We start from the raw sequence: 25,381 nt of genomic DNA, 5'->3' as shown, positions 1-25,381 counted from the left end.
GGGGACGCGGGGACGCGCTCCGTTGTTAGGAGCGGGGCAGATGTCGCGGAATAGACCGTAATACGATCCATGGGAAAGGGAAGGGGGCTGGTCTTTTTTCTTTTTTTTTCTTCTTCTTCACGTATTAGTGGTTGAAGAGGAGGAGGAGGGGTCAAGGAGGAACACCTCCCTCCTCCTCCTCCTCCTCCTCCTCCCACACACACACACATGCAAACAAAAGTGAAGCCCTGTCTTCCCGTTGAACCGCCGATTGAGATGCAAAGAAGGATTTCCTCGTGTGGATTCACGCACGCGTCTGTTAATGATCGTTTGGAGCTCTCAGGCTGGGTCAGGAAGCAGTATGTGGGCCCTGATGATCACCTCACTTTGCATCAGTTCATCTCCCCAATAAACATGACAAAAGACCAGGGAATGCCACTTCCACTCAAACGTATTGGCCTGTGACTTAAAGGAATAGTTCAATATATTTGTGTTGGGGCTACACGTGGGAATACACACTTCCTTGGCTCATATCTGTGTGGTAAAGCTTAGCTTAGCTTAGCACAAAGGCAATGTAGGCCAATTCTAGTGAGATCCTGTCAATTAAGGACTAAATTATATTCTAATCCTATTGTAATTTATTGTATGTATGTATTTTATACTATGCTATTTATTGATATAAGAGTATTGTATTGCTGCTTTGAAATGAAACAATAATGACAATAATCTATCCATCTATCTATCCATCTTTAGCCATAATAGGCCTACACAAGGTTTAAAAATAGGATTTGAAATAATTAAAGCAGCCAGTTTGACTTCTGAATAATAAGGCAGCAGGTTGGTATAAGGGTTAATTAGAGGTTTAGTAGGCTACCGTAGCCCATCACGTTCAGCAGGCCGAGTTAGAGGCCACCAGAGTGTAATGAATTTAAACATCAGCCGGTCTGTTATGGAGTGGTTACAGGGGGGGGGGACTGGGGGTCACCCCACAGCATTCCTGGTAAACATCCTGTCCGTTTATAACCCTGCACATCTGCCACACACACCTTCCTCCCTCTCATCTGTCTGCTTTTTTATTTTTACTTTTTTTTTTTTTTACAGGAGAGCATCCACCCCACTGGGGAGACCTCCTTGTGAAACATGGCTCAGCTCAGCCAATAAAAGTGCAGCCCACATCAGCAGACTGAACACAGACCTCATAAGGAAATCTAGCTGCCATAATTGTGATTCTTATTTTTGTATTTTGATCAATCGTGCCTCATCGTTTCCTCTGCGTTCATTCCCTTTAGGTCATGTCAGCAAAGTTTGTTTACAAACCAGTTACATGTAATGATATCCTGTATTCTTCTTAGACAGAAAACTGTGGGTATTTATAGAGCAACCAGATACCGGCTTCCTGTCCTGAGAGAGCAGAGTCATGAGCAAGAGTACTGTCGGAACAAAAAGAACAACACTAAGAGTACTATTTTCATTAAGTTGTGGTGACTAAGGTTAAAAACTATGTCTGGTTTGGTATCTCACCCTCCTGCCCACGTGGACAGACATGAGGTAGAGAGGCCGGGCCCGGGGCCAGTCCCTGTGCTCTCACCACAGCGCTCACTGGCATCTCTGAGAAAACAGCTATAAAACAGAAAATATCCCCAACACAGATGCTGACATTCCTCACCACCACCAACAACCCCCCCTTGGAAAAAAAAAAAAAAAGAGTCCACTGTGTTCTCAGCCATACCGCTGATGCATGCGCGTCTGCGAGAGTTTCCTTAATTCGGCAAGGATGGGTTTTAGCAAGGGGAAAAATGTGACGGTTTCTGTTTCACCTCGCTCTCCCCAGTAAGGCTCCTACAACTGAAAGCAATCATCGGCCTTAAACACATCAAGCTGGGGAGACTCAGAAGGTTTTGGAGGCTTATATAACCGACATTAAGGGCTTTAACTTCTGGGTACGTTTTCATTCACCATTGTGCGATAATGCCTGTTTATTTTCCAGCCCGGCCCTTCACCTCGTTCGCGTAAGAGAACGGCGCAAAAACAATTCGTCATTTCATTAGCAAGGGGTCAGCACAATGGAAGCAGCCTGGCATTCACCCCCGCTCGCAGATAAGTAATTGCAATCTGGATAAGGTTAGGTGTTATATGGTGGCACCCGCTTTTTGCGGAAGGTTACGAGGTGGGAACTTTAAAGCAAACGCCTGTTTCTTTATCTCGCTTCTGTTCACTTCCTGCTCCCTCTGGTTGGCATTTCAAGTCTAACCTCGACCACGGAGGCAGCTCTCCTCGCTACACACAAAAAAAGGGAAACACAGGCCTTGTGATATATTGTGACCTTTCACCTCGGAGTCAGGTCCGGACCAGGATTCCGCCGGAGGCCTTGTCTTGCCTTGGGTGTTTATCGCCCGCAGCGGAGGATAACATTCGGGGAGCTGTGACCCCCTCTGTGAAGTCACTGATGAGGTCACCGCGGAGGTCTTCTCTCCACTTGACCATGAAATCTATCAGAATGAATCATCTGGGGTTGAGTCAGAGATAAGAGAGGATCGACTTTAAAGAAAAAGAAGAAAACTGAACATACAGACGGACAGCAGAGAAGTGGATTATACATGTTTGAGAAATTCCTGTGGGTGTTTTGATACTTTTTTCCCCGACCCCACTATGAAAGCTCATGTCACCATTGCAATCTATAATAACAGAATGAATTCAAGCTGCTGTTCTCCGTCCGAGAAAAACATTTACCGGCCACCGTCCAGGCCTGCAGGGGGGGAACGTGTGATACTCAAAGGACAGATATTAGGTGGAGCGTTCACAGCCTTATATAGTGTGCTCCTGGCACCGTGTTGGGCCCCCTTGCTTTTACATTCTCTGTTTGATTTACTCACTAAAACCTCATAACACAGCGTCCACTGGATGTCGAAATCAAGAAGAGAGTAGAAGGGAGCTGATCAAAAATGCTCATCTGATTTGCCTTCAGTTATTACATCAATACGTTTTATGAGCAACTTTGTGATTTGTGGACTTTGTTTTGCCCTGGAGGGGAAAAAGTACTGACAACTTATCTGCATGTTTTCAATCTAAATTTGATTTGAACAGCGATTTCCTACAAAAAACAAGCTGCAGGCATTTAACATCAATCAGAGATGAGAAGGTAGAAAATGATGGAGCTCTCTGTAGTGAAGATGAAAAAAAATAGCATCAGATCTCTATTAGGGAAAACAAACTACAGTAATTCGCCACGGTTCGGCAGCTTGATCCCATCGCTCCCTTTTTGCGTTGGAGTGGTTGTGAGCGCCGCCCTGAACGCGACACGCCACAACCCCGTACGTCAACACATCACAGATGGACAGAGAGACGTCCTGGGAGAGGGATCTCAATCTGTGGCATGCACTCGTTGCACTGCATATTCCATCTTCAAACAGGGTGGATGGATGTCCAATGAGCTCATGTAAACTTAAGTGCCCAGTTTGGCCGAGATAGTCTCTCCCTCTGGGCCTCCGCATGTCTTTCTCCCCTTCCCTTCCTTTCATCCGCCTTTTTCTTGCCTGTCCTCCACTTTTTTTTTTTGCTCTTCCCCTTTTGTTCCAATCCTCTCCTCCTCTTCCCCCCCCGGCTTATCGTTACTTCCTAAACCTCCCAATTCACTTCCTTTTCTTACCCCCCCTTCAGAGCTCAGAGACCCACCAGCTCCTGTGGAATTTCCTCCATACCATTCCCGCTCTCCTACTGGAGCATCCCACGGACACGTGTGCTTCTGTGTTCATCTTTCAAAGATCAGAGGGGAGATACGGAGGCCCAAACACGTGGAAAAGACGGAATAACGTTTGAGGGTAGAAGGGTGAAACCCTCATCAACAGCACGCCGGTCCACGTGACTCACTTTTGTTGGGACTGCTTGACCTCCAGCCAAGCCCAGCATGCATGCATACAAACAAACACAGGGCCAGATCCTCGAACAAAAATAACACCGAAGCCGGAAAGCTATAAACACAAGTATTCGTCCGCTACAGCACACAAACAGTAAACATGCCAAACATGGAATAATGAAGCAGCATTTTGTCTCATTTAAATGTGGAAAGTATTTTTGGACCTTTTGAACAGCTGTCAGCTCACGACTATGACTAAGTCTCACAATTAAACAGCCGTTTTCTTGCTTGTGCTAAAAGTGTTCCGGCCCTCAGAGTGTCTGTCACACATGTAGCCATGTCGGAGGAAAGGCAGACCTCAGCAGCAGCAGCACGGATCCAAACTGACATCTGGATCATGTACACACATACCCTGCAATGTAAAAATATAAATCGGTGTAAAGCTCACAAACAAGACACAGACAAGGACATTCGGTGCGTTGACAGATTTTTCTCTTGGCCTCCTGGTGAAACTCCAATCCATTTATTTTCCGCTGAGCCCTCGAATCTGTTTATTTGATCTCCTGCAAGGACATGACAGTCCAAATTATTTGGAGAACACAAACAGATGAACCTCTGTCGGCGTGGTTCATTTTCAATTAAAACTGATGAGCTGGGATGGAAATAAAGTGACACCGTTGGCATTTATTTATCACATCATTAGCGATCGGGATTCCTACTGCGAGGCAAACGAGAACAAACTGCAAAGTTTCCAAGCTCGCCACTGCCAAGAAAAAAAAAGAAAAGAAAATCCATCTTTCATACTCTAGCTTTGTGGGATGAAGAATCGCAGCAGAGACGGCGTTGATCCTCTCGCCGTGGTGAGACGTGCCTCCCCCAGACACAGAAAATAAACACACAGTTAGAACTGACATTCCACTTTAAGAAAGAAGAGTGACCCCGGGTCAGATAAGTGTTCGTGTACCGCCGCAAGTACTCCCTCCTGAGTCCAAAGTGTGTGGATGTGTGTGTCCAACTGTGCATGCCAGGCGTATCTGTGTGTGTGTGTGTTTCTTAGAAAATATGCTGCTTGAATCCAACGCGCTCTGAAAATAAACCGCAGGGTCAACAAACAAGACGGAGAGAGGGAGTCCGTCCATGTGAGAGGAGGGGGGGGGGTCTGTTTTCCAGTCTGCAGCAGCACTCTGACTCCTCGGTGAACTGCAGCACGAGGAGGACACGACATGCACCCAAGGGTCCGGTCGGGAGGGCCCCGGGGGAAGGAACGTCCTCAGCGGGGGAGAGTCACCCTCGGGGGTCAAGGACCGGGAGGTCACTCGAGAAAAGCCTGTTAAATTCAACACCCACCAACGGAGGAATGAGCAGAATCTAAAAGCAAACAGGCATTCTGCAAGAATGTGTAAACATTTGATACTTGAAGGCATCAATTATATTAAAAAAGGAGACTAAGGTTAACTGCAATATAATAAATCACGTCAATGACTCATGTCAGAATAGCAAGCTGAAAATAGCGAGAGTAAGCTTGGCTGTTTAGGTTTTTCACCATCAACAGTTTGGACACATTTGAATTTTGACCCGATGATGACCTTAGTGGAAAAATGTCCAGGGGTCGCCAACGTTAGGACACGTTGTGCAAGAAGCAGAAAAGTCTGCACCTAATTTTGAGAAAGCTACAAATATTTCACTATTAAATCCCTTTTTATCTGCTGGTGGCGCTAGATGAAGTCAGAGGATCACCGGTGTCATTTAGATGTATCATCTAGAGATCCTCTGACTGTCTGTGGCTAATATCATGGAAACCCATCCAGTATTTGACACGAGATGTCAGACGAGGCCAAAGTGTTGGACCAATAAACATCACTGCCTCAGGAGATTCAGCCTGGTCATGACTCGTTTATGTGCTGCCACCTAGTGTTAGTTAACAGAAGCAACACACAAGGGAAAAACCCTGATATGCTTTCATGGCCAGACAGAAAATTGAATATCAATATGCAACATGCCATATTGTCATTTAAAGGGGCAATTTTACACAGAAAACTAGTAGGGGCATTTACCAGACAGGAAGAATCTCGCAAAAAGATGCTACCTATTGCATTATGGGAAATGGATCCAGCTTTTTTAGAGCCTGGTGCTCGAAGATTTAACCCAAAAACAACAACAATATGCATCATTTTCATAATTAAAGACAATCTTTAATGATAAAAATGCATGAGTGGTGTGAAAAAACAAATCAAGATGGACAATATGTATTGCGCCACTTTCAGCATTTAAACAACAACAACAACACAATTGCTTTTTGGTATGATATTAAAATGTGAATGTTTGTGCACAACATGCTGGGATGGATTTATGATGGGAAGTTCAGCAGTGTTTTTGTTCAGTTATCTTAAGGCCACTGGGAGGAATAACGAGGTCAGAGCAAATGTCTTTAAAGGACGAGTCGTCACAGAAGAGGAAGCTACGTCACAACGCAACGTAAAACCATTATTTTGCATTTCGTTTCATTTGCAGTGTGATGCATCGTCCCGAGTCTGTTACCTTAAAAGTACGCTTTTATTGATACAAAAAGGACTCAAATAAAGCAACCCAATTAAACAACAAATTTCACCAGGATCCATAAAGAATTCCAGAATTAGGTTGACGACATTATTTCTGTTTTCTTTAGAGTAAAATATTACATTTTCAACAAGGTAGTGATGTATTCCATTTAAAAAAAACACACAAAAAAAACTCTTAAATAGAACTCCTAAAACATATATGTACCACTGAACTTATATAAGTAACTCAAGTAATACAACCCATAATTCCTTAATAGCCTAGTTACTCATGGAAGAATATTATTACCTGACTGGCAGCCACTGTGGGACATGCTGGAACGGTCAGGCAGACCAAGTCCAGAAGAGGACAGCTTGCACTTCGAAGAGTGAACTGGATCCACGTTCATGGCGTTGCCTTGCGTTCAAACAATTATCCCAGTTCAGATTTTTTTTTTTTTAAAAGGACGTGGTAGTTGGTTCTGGTACCGCTGCTGCATAGCCGACTCTTCGTGTCTCACAGAGAGGTTTCCTTGGAATCTGGCACGACTGGTTTGAAGGTCAAGATCTCTGTGAAGGTGTGACCTGAAGAAAGAAGAACACTGATCATCATCTTACTCCTTCCCCCTTTAACCCTCCACTCCTTCCTCCTCTCCATCATCCTCACGTTTCCACTGGTCCAGCGGCTGGTCCGTGTTGTCCAGCGAGTGGTCGTACGGCTGCGCCTCCGTCTCCTCCTCCGGCTCCCTGAACTCGGTGAAGTACGGCAGCATGAGAGCCTCGGCGGCCGTCACCCTGCTCTCCGGATCCAGCAACAACATGCGCTCCAGCACGGACACGGCTGAGGAGAGAGCGGCGACAGGAAGTCACGTCGCGAAGCTCGACTGTCACTGGATGAAATGAAAAGGGCTGAGCGTCTCCTACCTTGGGGATTAGTTGTGGCAAACACCGTCTGGAGGTCTTTCTTCTCCATCTTTGGAAGGCTTTTGATATAGCTTTTAGCCTAGGAGAACAAATTAATACATTTTATGCAGCACAAACCTGCAGATTTTGCCCCAACCACAAAAATACAACAATATCGGGTATCTGCAGGTTCCTGTATGCGTTGCATGTTCTGAACTCACGTCCTCAGAGTCTAATTTTGAAACAAATTCCTGAGTTGGTGTTCCTGTGAGCTTCATGGTCTCAGTCAGCTGATTTAGGTCTGAGGAACATGGGGTCAAGGGTCAAAATGTGATGAGTCATAAAACATAGAATCATTGTTACAAATCATTTTAAAAAAGGATCAAAAATATGCCTCTTAGCTCTCCGAACAACGTGTCGGAGGAAACAGGGTGAGTGATGTGAAAGGATACGGTCGCTGCCTTTAAATAGAGGTTTTCCTTGCAGCATCTCTGCCATGATGCAGCCCACAGACCAGATGTCCACTGAGAGAGAAGCAGGAAACAACACATTTCACACATCGTAAAGACAACAGGACATTGTGGTCCAGTGATGCAGAAGATGCATTCTCTAACAAGACACCTGCATCACAAGGCAAGGTGTTGAGAGATCACCACCTAGTGGGAAATACGTAGTATTACCATTACAAGTCATATTACAAAAATTACCACTACCACTTAAAAAAAAAAAAGACCTGCTTTCTAGACCCATTTGTCACAATCCTACAGAGGAATCTCTCATAGAAGAGAATGGTACCGTAGCCCAAATAGACCAGAATGCATTGCAATCACAAAGTAATGAGGCAACAAAACGCCTGTTCAGTAGAGAGGTTGTAAGTGTCATTCTGAGAAATGTTGTAAATCAGTGAAGCAGAAGCCCCGAGGCGAGAACAAGTCAGAACACTAAAAGAACGGATTCTCGGCTACGTCGTCGGTGCTAATGGGACGACACGTTGACGAGAGGTGGCGGCCTGCGAGAGAGTGCGAGCTCTTCGTTACCGGTCTGCGTGTAGTGCATCCAGCTCAGGATGACCTCGGGGGCTCGGTACCAGCGAGTCACCACGTAGCCCGTCATCTCGCTGTCCGCCTGCCGCGCCAGACCGAAGTCCAAGATCTGACGGGACACGGAGAGGAAAACGCAGTGGAGTCAGACGCAGAGACATTTACACCTCACTGCTAATAAGATGTCAAGTATGTTATACTTGACTGTTGTGTTTCTGTGGGTTATCGGGTGTGAACAGCCGTACCTTGAGCTCGCAGTCTTGGTTGATGGCGAGATTTCCTGGTTTGAGGTCCTGCAAGAAGTGTGAAAAAGCTTCAATGTGACTGTGAGTCTGTGAAAGGAAACTAAAATCCAGAAAACCTTGTGCAAACGGAATATTTCTCTCACGCAAACTTACTCTGTGAATTATACCAGCAGAATGGATATACTGTAATAAAAGAATACAACAGGGATTTAATCAACAGAACAAAGAGCAGTAAAGCAATAAAGTGTCCACAATGTACGATCAAAGGAGAGTGGCTCCACCTTAAGCCCTTTGAGCATCTGATAAACCAAATACTGGATTTTCTCCTCCGACAGCCTCTGCAGCTTCATCAGCTTCCCCAGGTCCGTCCCCATGAACGGCATCACCAGGTAACTTGAAGGAGGAAACGTGACTTTGAAATCATTCCTGCCAGGTGAAACAGTTAATGGTCTGCCGCAGTGGAGGACTTACAAATCGTGGAACCTGTCCAGCGAGAGGTCAGCAGTGAACACATCGCACAGGCCGATCACCTGCAGCAGATATGACATTTAGGTTCATTGTTCTAATTTCATTTTAAGGCGGCTTTAGTTGCTAAATCTCCACCTAATCAGAACTGTAAACGTGCACGGAAGTAGTGGGCCGATTATGCTGACTCACGTTTTCGTGTTTCATATGTTTGAGGAGCCTCAGCTCCCTGTAGGCCCGCTTGGCGAAGAGCTCCGACTGGAACGGTCTGTACAGCTTCTTGATGGCCACTTTGGTTCCCGTTCTGGAGTCCGTCGCTGAGCTGAGGGTCACAATGAAGCAGAGGGGCGTTACAAAAACATGCAAGCTTCACCTGACTCCGACGGGTATTTGAGGAATTAATAACACGGGGACTTCGCTGTGATCGTGGGAGGATAGAGCTTCCATCCTCTGGTCTGGTATGTACACACAGTGGCCCCTCCCAATTTAAGCTGATCCTCATTTTTGTGGAAAGTTGATTGGCTCGGTCACGTGCCTCAACTCAGCTGGTCTGGCAGGTCTTGTTTTGATCCAACGCTGTGGTGACGCTCACACAAATGTGTCACCACATATGTGTGTGCACATGGGAGAGGTCTGACTTCCCACTGAGCATTTTGCTCATTAAATAAGAGTAATAGCTGGATGTCAGACGTCTATTTGTCTGTAGACGTCTAGTTTAAATTTGGGTTATTGTTGTCTTTTCAATGGACTTTCTATTATAATGTTTAACTCATAAGAACCCAGACACATTTTCCTTTAAAAGGAAAATACATTTTTATAAATAATTTAATTAATTTGACTTTTGTTTTATGTTGACACCTTTTTAAACGTGCTTTGAATTCAACTACAGAAAACATATTAAATAATAATAAATTTAAAAAAAGCTAAATTACTGTTTTTTTTATTGTGGTAAAAGACGGCATTTGTACTCATTTTATATAATTTGTTGAAGAAAACATAGGACTCGATGTTTAAGCATGAGAATTGTTAAATTAATTAGTCTTGTTTCTGCCAGAAATCTCCTCAGGTTTAATGCAATAATATGTGTTGGTTTAAATAAACTATTTCTGGTTTATACAAACTGAGGAGGCAGGTGTCACCAACAACACATGTTAAAGTGTATGGAAGCTTTTCAGCACCGTGAGAATTTCTATAAAACACACATTAGTGTTAAAATGATCGCATAATAAACCTCAACGTCAAAGACCCAGACCGGATCCCGACCCCAGTCTGTCTGCCTCTCCATCTTGTATCCGACCACACATCTTCAGTTGTTGGTGTGTTAAGTTGGATCGAGTCCCTCCGGGTGGTTTAGTGCCCGCCCACAGAGTTGATCATTGATAACAAAGGAGGGGAGCGCATGCTGCGAGACGCACACACACACACAAAAAAAGGTGTTTGGTGAATCTGCGTTTCACGGCCGGGCTCGGAGCTCCTTCCCGGGGAACCACACCTGCGCTCCTCCACCTCCACCTCCACACACAGCCCGATAAGTGGCTCAAAGCATGACACGGTCGGCTGCCGGCCGCGTCTCCATCATATCAGGAAGTGAAGCAGCGTGTTCAAGCGGAGCGCACATACTTTTTCTTTTGTTTGTCGGCGGCTGCCTTCACGGCACCATCTGTCCCGCTCCCCCTTTGTTCCCCCGTTAACCCCGCGATCGGTGCTCGATCTCCTCCCGGTTTCGCTGAAATCACTTACCACACCGTCCCGTACGCGCCGGTCCCCACCTGCTTCAGCTCCCGGTACCGCTCCGGTACCTCCCACGCGGTTTTGTTGACTTCTTGGCGGTAATAGCCGGGTCGGACTCGCTTAGACATCTTATTTATTTAAAAACTAAAAAACTAAAATAAAAAGCTAGCGGAGGGTTCTTCTTCTGGTTGTTCCGTCTCCTCCGTCGCTACACACCCATTGCCCCAGATCCCACCTATGCGCTCACGCACTCGCTCGCTGCGCAGCTCTGCGCGTCAGCCGCTCAGGGCGCACCCTGAGGTCACCAAAAGCCACTCCCGACTCCTGCGGGAAGCCTACAATTAAAGGTGAAAGGCAGGCTGGAATGCGAGTAATTGGAGACCGAGCTGACGTTGCTTTGAGTCGTAGGAGCGCATAGGTTTTTTGTTGTTGACAACCCTAGCCTTTAAAATGGCAACGCGAGCGAGTAAAGGCAGCGGGTTTGAGACTTGCTGGGACACGAAGCGTAGAGACGGGGCTGCAGAAACACGGGGAGGTGGGTGAGAGAAATACGAGACGGTGTGAGGAGTCACAGCAGAGGAAGAATGTACTTATAAACAAGGTGAAAATGATTATTATCAGCTCGGTAGACATGACATACGTGGCTGTTTTTAATCAAATAATAATGTTAAGTTCATGAGGCGGCTCAGTTTATTAGGAAGAGATCAATATATAATCCATATACATATATTAAGGAAAAATAAATCTCATTTCATGTAAATACTGTCATTTATTTTGAATGTCCTCTACTTTATTTGCCAAACTGACAGATTCAAATATAGCAAGTTAAGGATTAGTGTCAGTTAAACTAAACCCAAGAATGGCAGTGAATTAAACCAGTAGCTTTACATTTGTGGCACAATCTAGAATTAATTCCCAAAGTTTCACCGCAACCGGACTAAAACGTTCAAATAGAACGTGCAGTTCTCATTTCTCTGGATCGACCGTGGTTTAGTTAGTTCTGAACATGTTAGTTAACAGTCTAATAAAGTGTTGCTACGACAGAAGGCGGTGTTTCTATTATAGGAGGATATATGGAATTGTGCGTGTTTATTTGCTGCGGCCGTCTGGGTCAAGTACAATCACCCAAACACATCCCTAAAAAAATACGTCACCATAATCATCTCTCACTCTCTCTCACACACACACACACACACACACGTTATTTGGTATATGCTGAAGTGACACCACACACTTTGTCAGAGTCGGACAGGTCACTGTAGGACTTGTTGTCCGAGTCGTCATCGATAACTAGTCAGAAACACCGAAGCAGGCAGGGAATGAGCTGAGGTTCTTCTTCTTCGTTAATCTCTTTCGATGCATCTATTGATGTGTGCAATTTCATTTTTCTTGTTTTTCCCCCGATTCAATGCATCTCGCTTTCAAGGCAACTCACTAAAATCCTACCCCCTCATCCGTCTCACTCCTTCCTGATTTTAAAGCATACTGTAAAATACTGTTTCAAAGCAGGCGTGACACGGAATTTGCATTTGTCACACCGAATTCAACTCACTTCCTGTCTGCTTGGGTTCAGGTAGTTCATGTGGTGTTGTTCCTCATGCTAACTTCCCTTACGCTGCCTGCCAAAGTCACAGAGAGTTGTACAGCGAGACAAAAAAGGTACAAAAAAAATCGGAACTAAAAACACTGATAAACTCTCTCATCATTTTAGGCAGGAAAGCGAGTCAAGGAAGTTATTATGACGATCATGTGACACAGATTTGTTGGGCCCAAGCTGGGGGCTTGCTGTCGTAGGGAACAGGATTCCTGGCGGTGGAGGATGATGATGATGCTGCTTCTTGCTGCTGATCCTCTCCCTCGTCTCTCTCTCCCCGCCTGCTGGCGTTGCCTTCGCCCGCCCACGTAGGAAGCTCCAGACCCGGCTGCGAAGAGAACGGCTTCTCCAGAACCTTGAGGACTCGCTGGACCTGCAGCGCATGAGAGAAAACCAGAAAACACCCTGAAAGTGAAACGCTGTAGACGACGACAGCAAAAGGGAAGCGACTAAAATCTCTGTTTGAGTGCTTTAGATATTTTTGGGGGATTTTTTTTTGTGTATGATGAAATAACATTCGGTAAATCCCAGCCTGACCTCAGAGAAGTCTCCTTTCTCAGCAGCCTCGATTGCATTCTGGGCGATGTAGTTCCTGAGCACCACGCGAGGGTTGGTGGCGTCCATCACCCTCACCCTCTCCTCCTGCGCGGCCTGCACGTCACTCTGGCCTTCCAGCTCACGCGCCAGACGCTTCCTGGGGCGATGATAATGAGAAAAAAAAACACTGAGTCGGAAAGCTGAGCAATGGCAGAGTCAACGCCCCGTTTCCTCCTCTTTCCCTCTGTCCTCCCCTTCTATCAGTCACACTTCCACCCATCACCACCCACCAACACATCTCTTATCCGCTCCCAGCAGCTCCTCCGCCCTCAAACACTTGTTTCACGTGCCAGCTGTTTTCCCTTTCTCATCATTTCCTTCCTCACCTATAGCGAGTGATCCAGTGGCTCCAGTCCTCCGCCTGCTTGGCTTTCAGCTCCTCCTGGCTGGTCTCCATCAGGTCTTTCATCTTACTGAGTCTTTCCAACTCCGTCGCAATTTTCATCCTGTCTGAGATCATCTGGAACAGCGCCGGGTTGCTCTGGGCCATCGAGAGCAGCATCGCTAGCTCGCTGTCGACAGCGGATGCAAAAAACACAAACAGCCGTTACCTTTATTGGCACGTTCAGGGAGGCAGAGAACCAGCGCAGGTAATCCAGGTTACGGAGAAACACGATCAAAAGACACGATCGTGTTCGGTTCCACTGAGCGCGCTCGCAAATATGTGGTTAGGCAGGAAATCAGATAACAGGTTTAAATGTGTTGCTCTTAGAACTCTAAATCTGATTTACATCATACAGTTGTTTTCCCATCAGTGGCTTCCAATAAAAACACCAGACACAGTTACAGCACACACACACACACACACACACTATTGTACAACAGTATTCAGTTGCAAAACCATGAGCATGGCAGGTTCTTACAAATAGTTGCAGAAACAAGATGGCACAAGCCCCACATGCTACTTTCTATTTAAGGCAGTCAGGTTACAGGTCGCTACTTCCAAAAAAGGAAAGTTTAGCAGCGTTTAAGATTTTAAAGCAGCACCTTTTCATATTGTATGAAGCCTTAAACGGAGCTAAAAAAGGAGAGTGAACATTGGACCAGGAACACAAATCCAAATCCATGTTTCTGTTGCTCTGTGTCAGCTGAATGTGAAATTAGGCAACACTTCCTCCATGATGACGTTAAACTGTGACATGTCATTATTGGCTATGTCGTTATCACAGCTTCTTCCGCTGCTCTGAACGGACCAAAAAACTCAATTAATGTTGCTTTAGGACACCTCATATATACATTTAACATATAAGAGCAACGCTATAAAGCCCCGCTAGTGGCACCTGGAGGCTGCAATGTGCATCACGCCAAACAAAACATACATGTTGGACAGCCAACATATTAGTGACAATTTCCCTATTCTTATAATAATAAATAATCCCAATATTGTCCTAAAGACAATTTCCAGAGACATTTCCATAATGAATTGAACGGTAATCTCTAGCCGGTTTAAACCTTTAAAAGACTCTGTATTTGTGATACATGTCCAGCTAATCCCATCTAGCTGCGCTTACCATTTTATTCCTAATCCCTCAAACTAAACTAGATAAAACACAGTGTGATTGTAAGATATGCAGGGCGAGCTCACCGTGGATCCATGGTGGGTTTGTTAGCGGCCTTGAGTTCCTCCAAGGAAGCGCACTGCTCCAGCAGGAGCTCCGTGGACTCCTTGACAAGCTCCTCTTCTCCCTCACGTTCTCCCTCGGTGGGACAGGAAACCCGACTCAAGCTACGGAAGCTGTTGGTGAAGTCGGCACCTGCCGAAGGAGAAGAGAAAAGTTTACGACGAGTGATTATTTAATTATGATTCAAGCAGCAGTATGTTTGTAATCCATCCCACCCGTGTTGTGCATGGTCTGCAGCAGCTCCGTGATCAGGACCTCGTCCTCGGGCTCGTCCTTCTTCAACAGGCCCAGCTTCTTCCTCATGTTGTGCAGGTAGAAGCCGTTGTACAGATCCTGGTACTCCTCCATGACGGCCTCCGCTCGGTCCGGGGGCAGCTCCGGAGCCAGAGCCTCCGCCAGCTTCACCAGGTTCCACCTGCAGATGGACGGCTGGGCCTTGTAGGAGTATCGGCCCGAGTTGTCGGAGGCATTGCAGATTAAATCTGGATCAAACCTGAGAGGGATAAAGAAAGTGTTTCTTTTCTCTATAATCTGATGAGTGATGGGAGATTACACTCACAACGTGCCTGTTATGATTAGCCTACTTCTCTATGATGATGATGATGAATAAGATGATGCAGCAAAACAGGAAGGCTTTTTATTTAAATGCCAAATAACCATTTTTTATTTTATTTAACCTTCATTTACAGGTCATCTCACTGAGACACAGGGTCTCATTCTACCTGTTTTGAACATATAAAAACATTTATATACAAAGACAGACAGACTTAACAAAACAAATGTCTGACCTGTCCATGAAGCCGTAAGGACCGTAGTCCAGCGTGAGTCCCAGGATGCTCATGTTGTCTGTGTTCAGGACTCCATGGCAGAAACCCACACACTGCCACTGAGCCACGAGTCGAGCCGTGCGACGCATCACCTAACGAAAAGGCCACCAGACAGTCATCTGACATTAGAAGGTTTTCATTGTGTGAATCTGTAAAACAACCTTTTTCCCGACTAATTAGATGAGCAGAATGTCAAAAGATCTCTATCCAGAGTTTAAGGCCGTAATCTCCTATTGAGCCGATGTCACGGTGACTCAGCACAAGCAGTCACAGACTCATCCACAGCAGTTTAAAAATAGAGTCGAGTGGTTCTTGGTGACTTGCAGATTTAATTAAATTTGAGATATTAGTCCTGCGATGGTTGAAATGTGTGACCTCACCTCTCTGAAGAAGGCCACGTTCCTCTCCACCCTGTCCGGGTGATTCTGCTGGATCTCAGGGTAAAACATCTCAATGACGTAATCCAACATCTGACCCCGGATCTCATCCCGTCCATAGCTGGGACCCTGGCGGCCCGTGTGCTCGTCGGCCGACTTGAAGATCTCAAAGGATCCAAACCTGCTCAGAGAGAGAGAGAGAGAGCGTGCACCGGCTAAGACAACTCTTTGTGTAATGCATGTCAAGAAGCTGATGCACGATGTGCACTCACCTGAGGAAGGTGGGAGCGATGCGTACGACCACGGAGCATCTCTCGTGGCGAGGGTCCCCGCTGTAGTAGATGTCCCGTACGACCCTGCTGTCGGAGGTGACTACGGAGCCCGCTCTGGTGGTGGGGACGCCCAGGAAGAACATGACCTCGCTGCACAGGAACTCTCTGATACTGGAGCGCAGCACCTTCCGGCCATCGGCTTGTCTGTGGAGCAGAGAATAGACGGACCATCACAAAGTAGGAGTTATGTTGGGCAAATCATCTGTTTAACAATCTCTCTAAAATTCAACACATTTTTCAACAAATGTTTATTTAAGGAAGCTTTTTAAAAAGTAAAACATTGTCTTTTATTTTTTTAATTTTATAAAAAATAGTAAAACAAAAATAAATACCTGGAAAAAGGAGTCAGTCCGGCTCCTTTCACCTGGATCTCCCACCGGCCGCTCGGGTTTTCCCGGAGCAGCTCGGGATCTTGGCCGTGCGGCACCTTCACCTCGCCCAGGTAGAAAGCCGCGCCGTCGCCCAGCTGCCCGGCGAAGCTGCCGAACTGGTGGCCGCAGTAGCAGTGAGCAGCGGGCTCCGAGCCGGGCATCACTTTGGACCCGCTGAGATACCCGGGGCCGAGCGGGTCGTCCAGGACTTCCTCCCCGTTGAGCCCCAGCAGCGCCAGGGCTTCGTGCGACACGGCCACGAACCGCGGCTTGGTCAGCGGCTGCGGCTTCACCCGGGCGAAGCAGGCTCCCTTCACCTGCCGCACCCCGGCTTCTTCGGACGAGTCCAGCGGGAGCTTCCTGAGGGCGACGTTGTCGAAGTCGAGCCGCTCCAGCGGGGAGCGACTCATAGCCAGACCCATGTCGGCCATGCCGGCCGTGCCGAGGAGCCTGAAGGCGGACGCGTTGGGGATAAAGATGCGTGACGGTCTCAGCCGAGGTCCTAAATACGCCATCCACGGCAGGCCATCTGTCGGTGCTTATATTGGCGCAGTTACAACGGACTCGCCAGTCACGCTTTCATAATCCTGCGAACTACAGCGGATGTTTGCGAGACAGGTTGTGTTACACCATTAGTTGTCCGGCAATACACGCAGTGAAGGCGGAACTATTTGGGCCGAAACTAAAATCAATGTCAAAGTAAGTGAATAAGGTTGAGATATGAATGTAATCGTAATTATTTGATTAAATCATCGCAAATAAACAGGTGGATACATCATTTTAATAACATAACGACTGGACCCGGGTCCATAGTTAATGTAATCATCAGAGTGCATTCAAATATTGGCAGCTAATTCTATTTTTAAGGGTTTAAAAAAAAAAAATAGAAGCAACATGCAACTGTGTGGCAATACAGTTCAGCTTTACTTGAGAGACAGAAGTTCATTACAGAAGGATTTAATGTTTGGTTTGGTAACAACAATTCCACAGAAGGGCACGGGGAAACACATCTTACAGTAAATACAGGCATTCGTAAAGATTTCTCTTGGCAATTATCAAAACAGACAATAGACGAAACCTTTGGAAATAATACGGGCGAGAGACAGTCACATAATGGGTAAGCATGACTGTATTATACAGGCATGACATCGGTTTCCAATATCCTATTTGTCTAAGCAAGTTAACCGATTTCTTAATAGGAAGACAGGTTAATCTGAGTCGGTTTAACGTGGGGATGACTTGATTATGTTTGTGGCACTGCTTTGTTTTGTCTACTCAAGTCCCATTTTATCAATTGGATCATTTCATAAATTAAAGACAGCAAATGAACTCCTTTCATATCTCTATCTCTATATACACACATCTAAATATCCCAGTACCATACATAAAAACAGCTAAAATTAAAGATTAGGAATACTTGGAAAATTATGTTTATGGGCCTGCGACCATATATAAATGCCTTGTTCAGACTTTATTGGGACATCTTCCCTTTCTTTTCTTTTTTTTTATACATGTGCAATAACAAGCTTCGTACTATGGATCCAGGTCAGTGTCGGTTATCCGAGGGTCAAAGGCAGCGGTGATAGCAGTGTAAGGCGTTACCTCAGCTTCCTTCAGAGTAGTCAAGACAAGTCCATAACACATTTCAGCTGATTTGGAAATCCACGAGACATCATTACCGTCAAGTTCAATACTTAATCGGAGGGAAACAAACTAATTTCATTGTTATCATCTCAATCCCACTCTACAATCAGACATGACACGTGATAATGCATATATCATAAAAAGTACAAACAGCTGGTGCACTGAATGACAGATATTCTCATACAGCGTTTTTTTAAGAGATGTCTTTCTGTACAAGATGCATAATTTTGTGTCAAGTATGAACCCAGACTTGAAGCCCATATGTGAGGGGTGTCTAATATTGGAGGTACAATCAAATACGCTAATCACAAGATAAATGCTCATTCTGAGGCACGTCTGTCCCACGTCGGCTCCCCGTTGAAAACATGAGTGAGCATAAACTGACCATTTCAACCGAAGCCAAGACAACACAAGCTAGATAGTCTGCTTTTAGGGCAATAACGTCTATAAAATAAGCCTATGATGTAATTCTACAAAGACAGACTATTAGAAAATTGCATTGCCCATTTGGTTGAAGTACATGCAAGATGCATATAACACATTTTGCCGTTCCATCTAGTTCACCATTAGCCCTTACTGCTGCAATATGAGGCACTTGTCTGTTGAAGTGGATAGGACTGATCACATGGGGAAGACGTTTTGAAGAATATCCATTTCAAATAGTATTTTTTTTTACATTTATCTCACATCATGAGGGTCACTCTATCCCCAAGATTATATTTGTGAGTTATGAGTATAGTGACTGACTCGATATGGTACGTTCCTCTTCCATAGGCTGCATGTACGGTACAATACTCTTATAAAGTGCTGGACTTGAAATGGGCCACTCACCAAAAAATGCTGGCAGGCACCATAAAAGGAGGAAGCAATAAGGAGCGTTCGCAACGTGTGCCTCTCAGAAAATGGCTCAGTCATATCCGGGCACGTGACTGAGGACGATTACGATGAGTCTTGTCAAATAAAAACTCCGTCATTTATAGGAATCGTGGGGGGAGAAAGGGTAAATCTATTCAAAAAGGGAAATGTTGGCATTTATAAACATTATAAAATGCAGGATTTGCACAAAATATGAAAGAGAACAGAAGAGTACTGTCGTGGTTTCTTTGGCAGTACGGCCCTGCTGCGTCTACAGGGACAGCGATACGAGGTGGGAGGCTCTTAACCTCCTGAGGTCCTTCTTAGTTCGTAATGTGGGCTGGTGAAACCTCCTCTCCAGCCTCACCTCCTGTTTTTAAGGCCATTGGTGAAAAATGCATCGTTTTAATTGGTCAAAAGTCCTGTCAGTGTTGGCTTAGAGCAGGGGGAGGCCGCAGAGTCTCCAGTAAAGACTGGACTGCAGGTAAAGACAGCAGGGTTCTGCCTAAACTCCCTCCAGCGCGGTAGCAGGCGTATCCCAGCATTCCCATCACGACGCCTTTCACGACGGTGCGGAACACCCAGCCGAAACGTGAGGGAGGCGCAACACTGGGGGGGAAACAGACGGAGACACTGAGCAGCTGTGGATCAGTTAGAGAATGTTTCTATTACTTTCTAAACTTACCTCATTATTTCATTTATGTTGAGCTGCTTCTCCCAGTTCCTTTCTATGCCAGGGACGTGACCCATCCCTACAACTCCCACCACCACAGCAGGCACTTCTATAGAAATGATTAAAAAAATGTTTTTTTACAACAATTGGCAGGTCTACAACCACATATTCTTTATATTTCTATCATTATTTTAGAAACCACAGGTAATCTCCCGGCTGAGAAATTAATCACCCAATAAACTGGGGACAAATTTCAATATAAATAACAAAAAAACAAGCACTCAACATCCGTAATCTCCCCTTCCTGTGGTCTCACCGCGAATGCAAACATTTGTTTTTAAGCTCAGTAAAACGGCGACTTCTGTGAAAAATTTTAAATGTCACCCTTTTTACACACAATATGACTATGCATTTTTATGATCAGACTCTGTAGCATTCAAAAACCGCACTGTCATTACTGGTCGGTTGAGAAAGAATAAGAAACATACAAAAGAAGAACAGTTCTGACAGTAAATTTGAAAAGCACAATCAAATTAAAACAATTTAAATGTTCACTTCTAATGGGCAAAACATATGTTTGTTTGTTTATTTATTTAATTTATTTGACAGGGACAGCGCACGCCAGAAAAGCTCATTTATATCAGGGCTGAAAACAGAGAGTAACATCTCCATCCATCCATCCATTGTCTACCGCTTATCCTGTATTCAGGGTCACGGGGGGGCTGGAGCCGATCCCAGCTGTCATTGGGCGAAGGCAGAGTACACCCTGGACAGGACGCCAGTCTATCGCAGGGCCGACATGTAGAGACAAACAACCGTTCACGCTCACATTCACACCTACGGGCAATTTAGAGTCATCAATGAACCTATCCCCATCCTGCATGTCTTTGGACTGTGGGAGGAAGCCGGAGAACCCGGAGAGAACCCACGCTTACACGGGGAGAACATGCAAACTCCACACAGAAGGAACCCGGGCCGACCCGGGAATCGAACCCAGGACCCTCTTGCTGTGAGGCGAGAGTGCTACCCACTACACCACCGTGCAGCCGAGAGTAACATCTCTGTTCAGAAAATTTACACAGTAAAGCCGCAAAATCAACATACAAAAGAGATATTTTATATTTCTGTGACTAAAAGATACGTATAAGTAGATATGTATCAGTAGATATGTATCAGAGCGATGCGATAACCATTTTACTGAGCGGTGTGATACGTACTCTGGGCGTTACGGGGGGCCTCCACACAGCGAGTAGCCTGGCGGAGCGTGTGCGTGAGGTAGATGTCTCTTTCAGCCACGATGGTCTGGTGGAGAGCAGGAAACTCGCCGATCATCTCTGACATGGTCTGCTCCAGCAGGTCCTTCTGTTTGCACTTCTCGACGTCCTCTTTACTGAAAACATACACACAGTTGCTGCTGGTCACATATGAAGGGAGGACATTTTTTCCCCTTCTGCTCGCTAGTATATGGTTATAAAGTAAGAATGAGGAACTAACCACAAAATAAGTAGGACTGATGATTTTTTTCATACATTTAATGATTTTAATCATTTGTAAGTGCCCACTATTAAAACATATTTATTTAAAATGTACACGTACGTTTATCATTAAATATTTATACTATTTAAGGTGAAATTAGTCCATTTTACTGGCCTTCAGTGCAAAATGAACAAAAGATTGTATTAAGAGGAGCCTTTGACAGAATTGTCAACCCTTTGGGTTTTTTTCTAGATATACAAAATTCAGCGAGTGGTGAGAAAATTGGCTTTCAAAACACACTTTCAATAATACCCTCCTCCATTCGCCGTTTTATAAATCTGAGAATGCAACAGGCTCAGGCTAAGAGATGTCAGTACACTTCATGCAGAAAGCTTCCAGTCAGATCTCACCGGCAGTTGAACTAATTGGCAGAGCTGCACATACTCTGTAGAATATGTGTGGGCGCACATTCCCTCGTTTTATGCAGAACACAGACGGAGAGCCATGATGCTCAAACATACACTGTAGCTGCATTTTCTTTGCGGGTGAAAATTGCTCAAAGCAGAGCATTCACTACCACAATTCCCCCCAAATTTCCCAATTTGTTATTGAGCATTACATTTAATGTCCCTTTGCTTCGGCATGTTAATCATGTGGATGACAGACATGTAAAGTGCAGTACAGTGCATCTCTATTCTTTTCTAAGCAGCAGTGTCTAGTAGATATTGATAAATTAAGGCAGAAAGGGACTACGGTGAACGTATACCTGATTGGATCTGACAGAAAGCAAAGCCCCCACGCCAGACGGGCCTTCTGCCACAGACTGAGAGCCGCTATCGCCCGCTTGAACGTCACAGGGATCGGCCTGTCTCCGAGGTGAAATTTACAGAACGGCACTTGTCCAGCCTGTGTGTAAAGAAAAACATCAAGAATTTAAAAAAAAAACGCCATAAAATAAACACAAAGAATGAAACCATCATCATATTTTATGTATGTTTTACCTCTTTGAAGGCCTCTCTAAACTCTCCCCCGGGAGCCATGCCCAGCTGCTCTGTGATGTGAGCTGAAACTTTGAGCAGCAGAATCTGCATGAGGCCAGACATCAGCCCGTTCTGACAAACACAAGGACAGAAATGAGCATTCACAGAGAGACAGACATGCCTTGGGTCATTCTTTAAATTCTCTTGTATGCACTTAAATAAACATCCATCCATTATCTGTCCCCACGTGTCCTACTCAGGGTCACGATGGGGGCTACAGCCAATCCCAGCTGATACTGTGATACTGGGTGAAGGCAGGGTATACAGCCTACAGGTCCTAAATAAAACATGTTTTTGTAAAAGACAAAACAAGCCCAGAACAGACTAAAAGCTCAGAAACGTAATCCTGTTTGTGGATTAACAATGAGTGCTGTGCTGCGAGCCCCTTAGCTGTCGCCATCACAGAACAAGAGCGGTTTCAAATATCAAAACCATTACTGCCTTCATATACAGTTGTTTGTGCTGAATTCTCCATCATTCTGACCTGTTTGATGGCCTGCTGAACCTTATCCAGGTTGATGTCTTTGGCTTCCCTCAGCAGAGTACTCTCGTCCATCTTCAGCATAGAGACCCTGTACTGGCACAGCTCCACCACCACCACGTCTGGCAGCACGGCACGGATCGTCTGTGCGAGGCGGAGGAAGAGCAGTGGGCATGTGAGATAAGAGAGAGACACGGAATAAGAGAGCATAAGAGGGGGAGAAAGAGATAAGCGGCAAATGAGCAGTGAGGGAGGAAGTAAAGACAAAAAAAATCACTGTGGGAAGAAAAAGAAGACAAGCTCATGCTTGGCAAAAGACGAATACCAACCTCATAATTACAGTATATTCAGCTAATCTTGAAGGTGCTACTCAACAGCACCAATTCACTGTATATCACATTTTAAAAAGGGTCTAAGCGGCATAGTGTGATGCACTAATCCTGGCATCATTAGCTCACCGTGGCGACATCCTCTTTGCTGCTGTCACTGAAGTGAGCAGTGCCCACCAGGTATAGGAGGCTGCCGTCGGGGGCAGTGAGACGGGTCACTGTCTCCGGGAGCTCAGGGGACAACTGGCGACGCTGGGATCGTAACTGCCAAAGCAGCTCCATGGCTTCTCCGTCCGCTAGACAGGAACAATGGACAGTTGTTCAAAAGGGACACGAAACACAAAAAGACAATTTTAGTGTTTGATGTCTTACTATAACTGTAATAGATTAAAGGAAGGGTATATTTGAATTTTCCAGCAACTATGTATAACTTTATAGTTTTCCTTAGTTAAAATCTTGAAGATCTGTGTTGAAAATGTTTTCGAAAGGCTTAATTTATTAAATATGATTATCGGAAATATTTTGACTTTTTGACAGGTGAACAAGACACAAAGACTTTTAAAAGGCGGCCATAGTTTTAAACAAGACATGACAGTCCTATTACATAAGATTTATTTTAATGTATATATATATTATGTTAAATACAATGTTCACACTTTTATTTACTTTAGAAAAAAAGGTACAAGTTGCTGTATTTAACATTCTTAACATTGATATAAAATAGACTTATTTGCTATGAAAGGACAATATGGAGTAACGTCTAACTGAGCAGAAAATTAGGTCACTCTCCCATTGTGTGCTTCTCCTGACTGTGTTTACATACCCCCCCCCCCCCCCCCCCAGGTAAACACTGTTACCCCGTCAGCACTTTCAGCATTGTTTGCACTTTTAGTTTGGCAGTTTTGCTGCCAGCTCACCGTGGCCATGTTGAGAGCCATTGAGAGGCAACAAAATGCTCCCAATATTGTATCTTGCACCATTGTGTCATCTCATTTGGTGATAAACTGAATAGACATACAATCTTCAAGATTATTACTAAACACATTAGCTATAGTTATTGCAATTTACATCCCAGTCCTTTTCACACAAGCAGCGTTTCTACTGATATATATATATATATATATATATATATATATATATATATATATATATATATATATATATATATATATATATATATAGTTGGTGGATCTGGAAAAATTGCAAACAGAAAGTCTATTAAGTCTCTTAATGAAGACAATAAAAAACCCATTAGCCTACATTTGCATCTAGATGATCAAAAAGATTGCTCCAGGAAGTAGCAAGTCAGTTTCTTTTTCACAAAACACAGAGCATATGTTTCTTGTAAGACTTCCATTATTGTGTGTCACTATTCAAATTTTTAAAAAAGCATTTTATATCATGACATTTTGCGTAAACAGAGACATGTCATGGCAAACAATCACTTGAAATAAAATAAGGTAGTACACCATATTTAAAAACAACAACTTACAGAGCCCAGGGTGTAGAGAAGGCAGTTCCTCTTCTGAGAGGTCCTCCGATGGGCCGACCGATTCATCCTGTCAGACAGCAAACAGCAAATGTCTTAGACAGAAGGCACGTTTACATCAGTTTAATATTAAGAGATTATTCCCGTCCACGTCCAGCCTATTTCTAATGGCTGGAAAAACAACCTCAACAAGTTACCAGCAATAAAATAATGTTTACAGAGACACTCAAAGACTGCCAATGTGTCCTCTTTACCCAGAGTGTGAGCAGAACATCTGGCAGCAAAATACAAAAAAAAACATCACTCTAAAACATCTCCTCACTTTCACAAAAACAAACACAAGTATCGTAACTGTTACAGACCTCTGAATTGTTGTCTTGGTCCATGTTTGAAGCACTGAAAGCTGCGTGTGACAGAGAGAGAGAGAGCAGGGTGATGACGTGCGTTACCGTGAGACGTTCACTGACACGGCGGAGTTGACAGTTGACGTTGCTGAGGGTTTAAAAGTCTAAACGAACTGTTTGCGCCGTAAAACGTTAGCAACACAAGAGGCTAAAGAAGGAGTGTCTTTACCAACGAGCTAACGTTACTTCCAGGTGCGGGGACCGCTTAGCATTCAGCGTTTCCTGTGCGGACTCATCGGTTTAGCTAGCTACCGGATGATGTTAACGGCTAACTCGAGCTAACGTAGGCTAGCAAGCCCGGAGAATTACGTCAACTCGTACACGTTGAAACGTAAGAATTTTTTTTTTTTTTACAGCAAACGCTGCCATTATCAAGTACAAGGTATTTGGTAAAATACACGATAGCTGTCTAAACACAAACAGCAACAACTTACCGAGCAAGTCAGCCCGTACGTCAGTGTGCTTCTCTCCAGTACAGCTACAGTGCTCGGCTGAGTCCGACAGCCGCGGTGCATTCTGG

At 44.8% G+C, this 25,381-nt stretch overlaps 3 protein-coding genes across 3 annotated transcripts; all 3 read right to left on the bottom strand.

The window, feature by feature from the left end:
• Positions 1 to 5,999: 5,999 nt before the first annotated feature.
• On the bottom strand, positions 6,000 to 11,011 carry mapk12a (mitogen-activated protein kinase 12a). The gene is made up of 12 exons (XM_084016665.1): positions 10,760 to 11,011; positions 9,212 to 9,341; positions 9,026 to 9,084; positions 8,836 to 8,947; positions 8,708 to 8,737; positions 8,555 to 8,602; positions 8,307 to 8,421; positions 7,722 to 7,793; positions 7,491 to 7,570; positions 7,291 to 7,369; positions 7,034 to 7,207; positions 6,000 to 6,951 (listed from the first exon to the last, which is right to left on the bottom strand). Exons 1-12 carry the CDS (start codon positions 10,876 to 10,878, stop codon positions 6,884 to 6,886), a joined length of 1,086 nt encoding a protein of 361 aa, XP_083872791.1. The 5' UTR covers positions 10,879 to 11,011; the 3' UTR covers positions 6,000 to 6,883.
• A 1,088-nt stretch (positions 11,012 to 12,099) lies between these two features.
• On the bottom strand, positions 12,100 to 17,097 carry selenoo1 (selenoprotein O1). The gene is made up of 9 exons (XM_084017197.1): positions 16,432 to 17,097; positions 16,040 to 16,243; positions 15,771 to 15,948; positions 15,352 to 15,482; positions 14,779 to 15,056; positions 14,527 to 14,695; positions 13,268 to 13,453; positions 12,882 to 13,038; positions 12,100 to 12,717 (listed from the first exon to the last, which is right to left on the bottom strand). The coding sequence occupies exons 1-9, from the start codon at positions 16,983 to 16,985 to the stop codon at positions 12,496 to 12,498; spliced, it is 2,079 nt and encodes a 692-aa protein (XP_083873323.1). The 5' UTR covers positions 16,986 to 17,097; the 3' UTR covers positions 12,100 to 12,495.
• Positions 17,098 to 17,897: 800 nt separating this feature from the next.
• Positions 17,898 to 25,362, bottom strand: trabd (TraB domain containing). The gene is made up of 10 exons (XM_084017199.1): positions 25,296 to 25,362; positions 24,820 to 24,860; positions 24,461 to 24,527; positions 23,098 to 23,264; positions 22,643 to 22,783; positions 22,120 to 22,230; positions 21,885 to 22,024; positions 20,860 to 21,032; positions 19,655 to 19,751; positions 17,898 to 19,578 (listed from the first exon to the last, which is right to left on the bottom strand). The coding sequence occupies exons 2-10, from the start codon at positions 24,841 to 24,843 to the stop codon at positions 19,395 to 19,397; spliced, it is 1,104 nt and encodes a 367-aa protein (XP_083873325.1). The 5' UTR covers positions 24,844 to 24,860; positions 25,296 to 25,362; the 3' UTR covers positions 17,898 to 19,394.
• Positions 25,363 to 25,381: the final 19 nt, after the last annotated feature.

This window comes from Eutrigla gurnardus, assembly GCF_963514095.1.
Source record: "Eutrigla gurnardus genome assembly, chromosome: 9".
NCBI classification, from domain to species: Eukaryota; Metazoa; Chordata; class Actinopteri; order Perciformes; family Triglidae; genus Eutrigla; species Eutrigla gurnardus.
The sequence above is the reverse complement of the archived record's forward strand: the minus strand, read 5'-3'. Positions and strand labels throughout refer to the sequence as shown.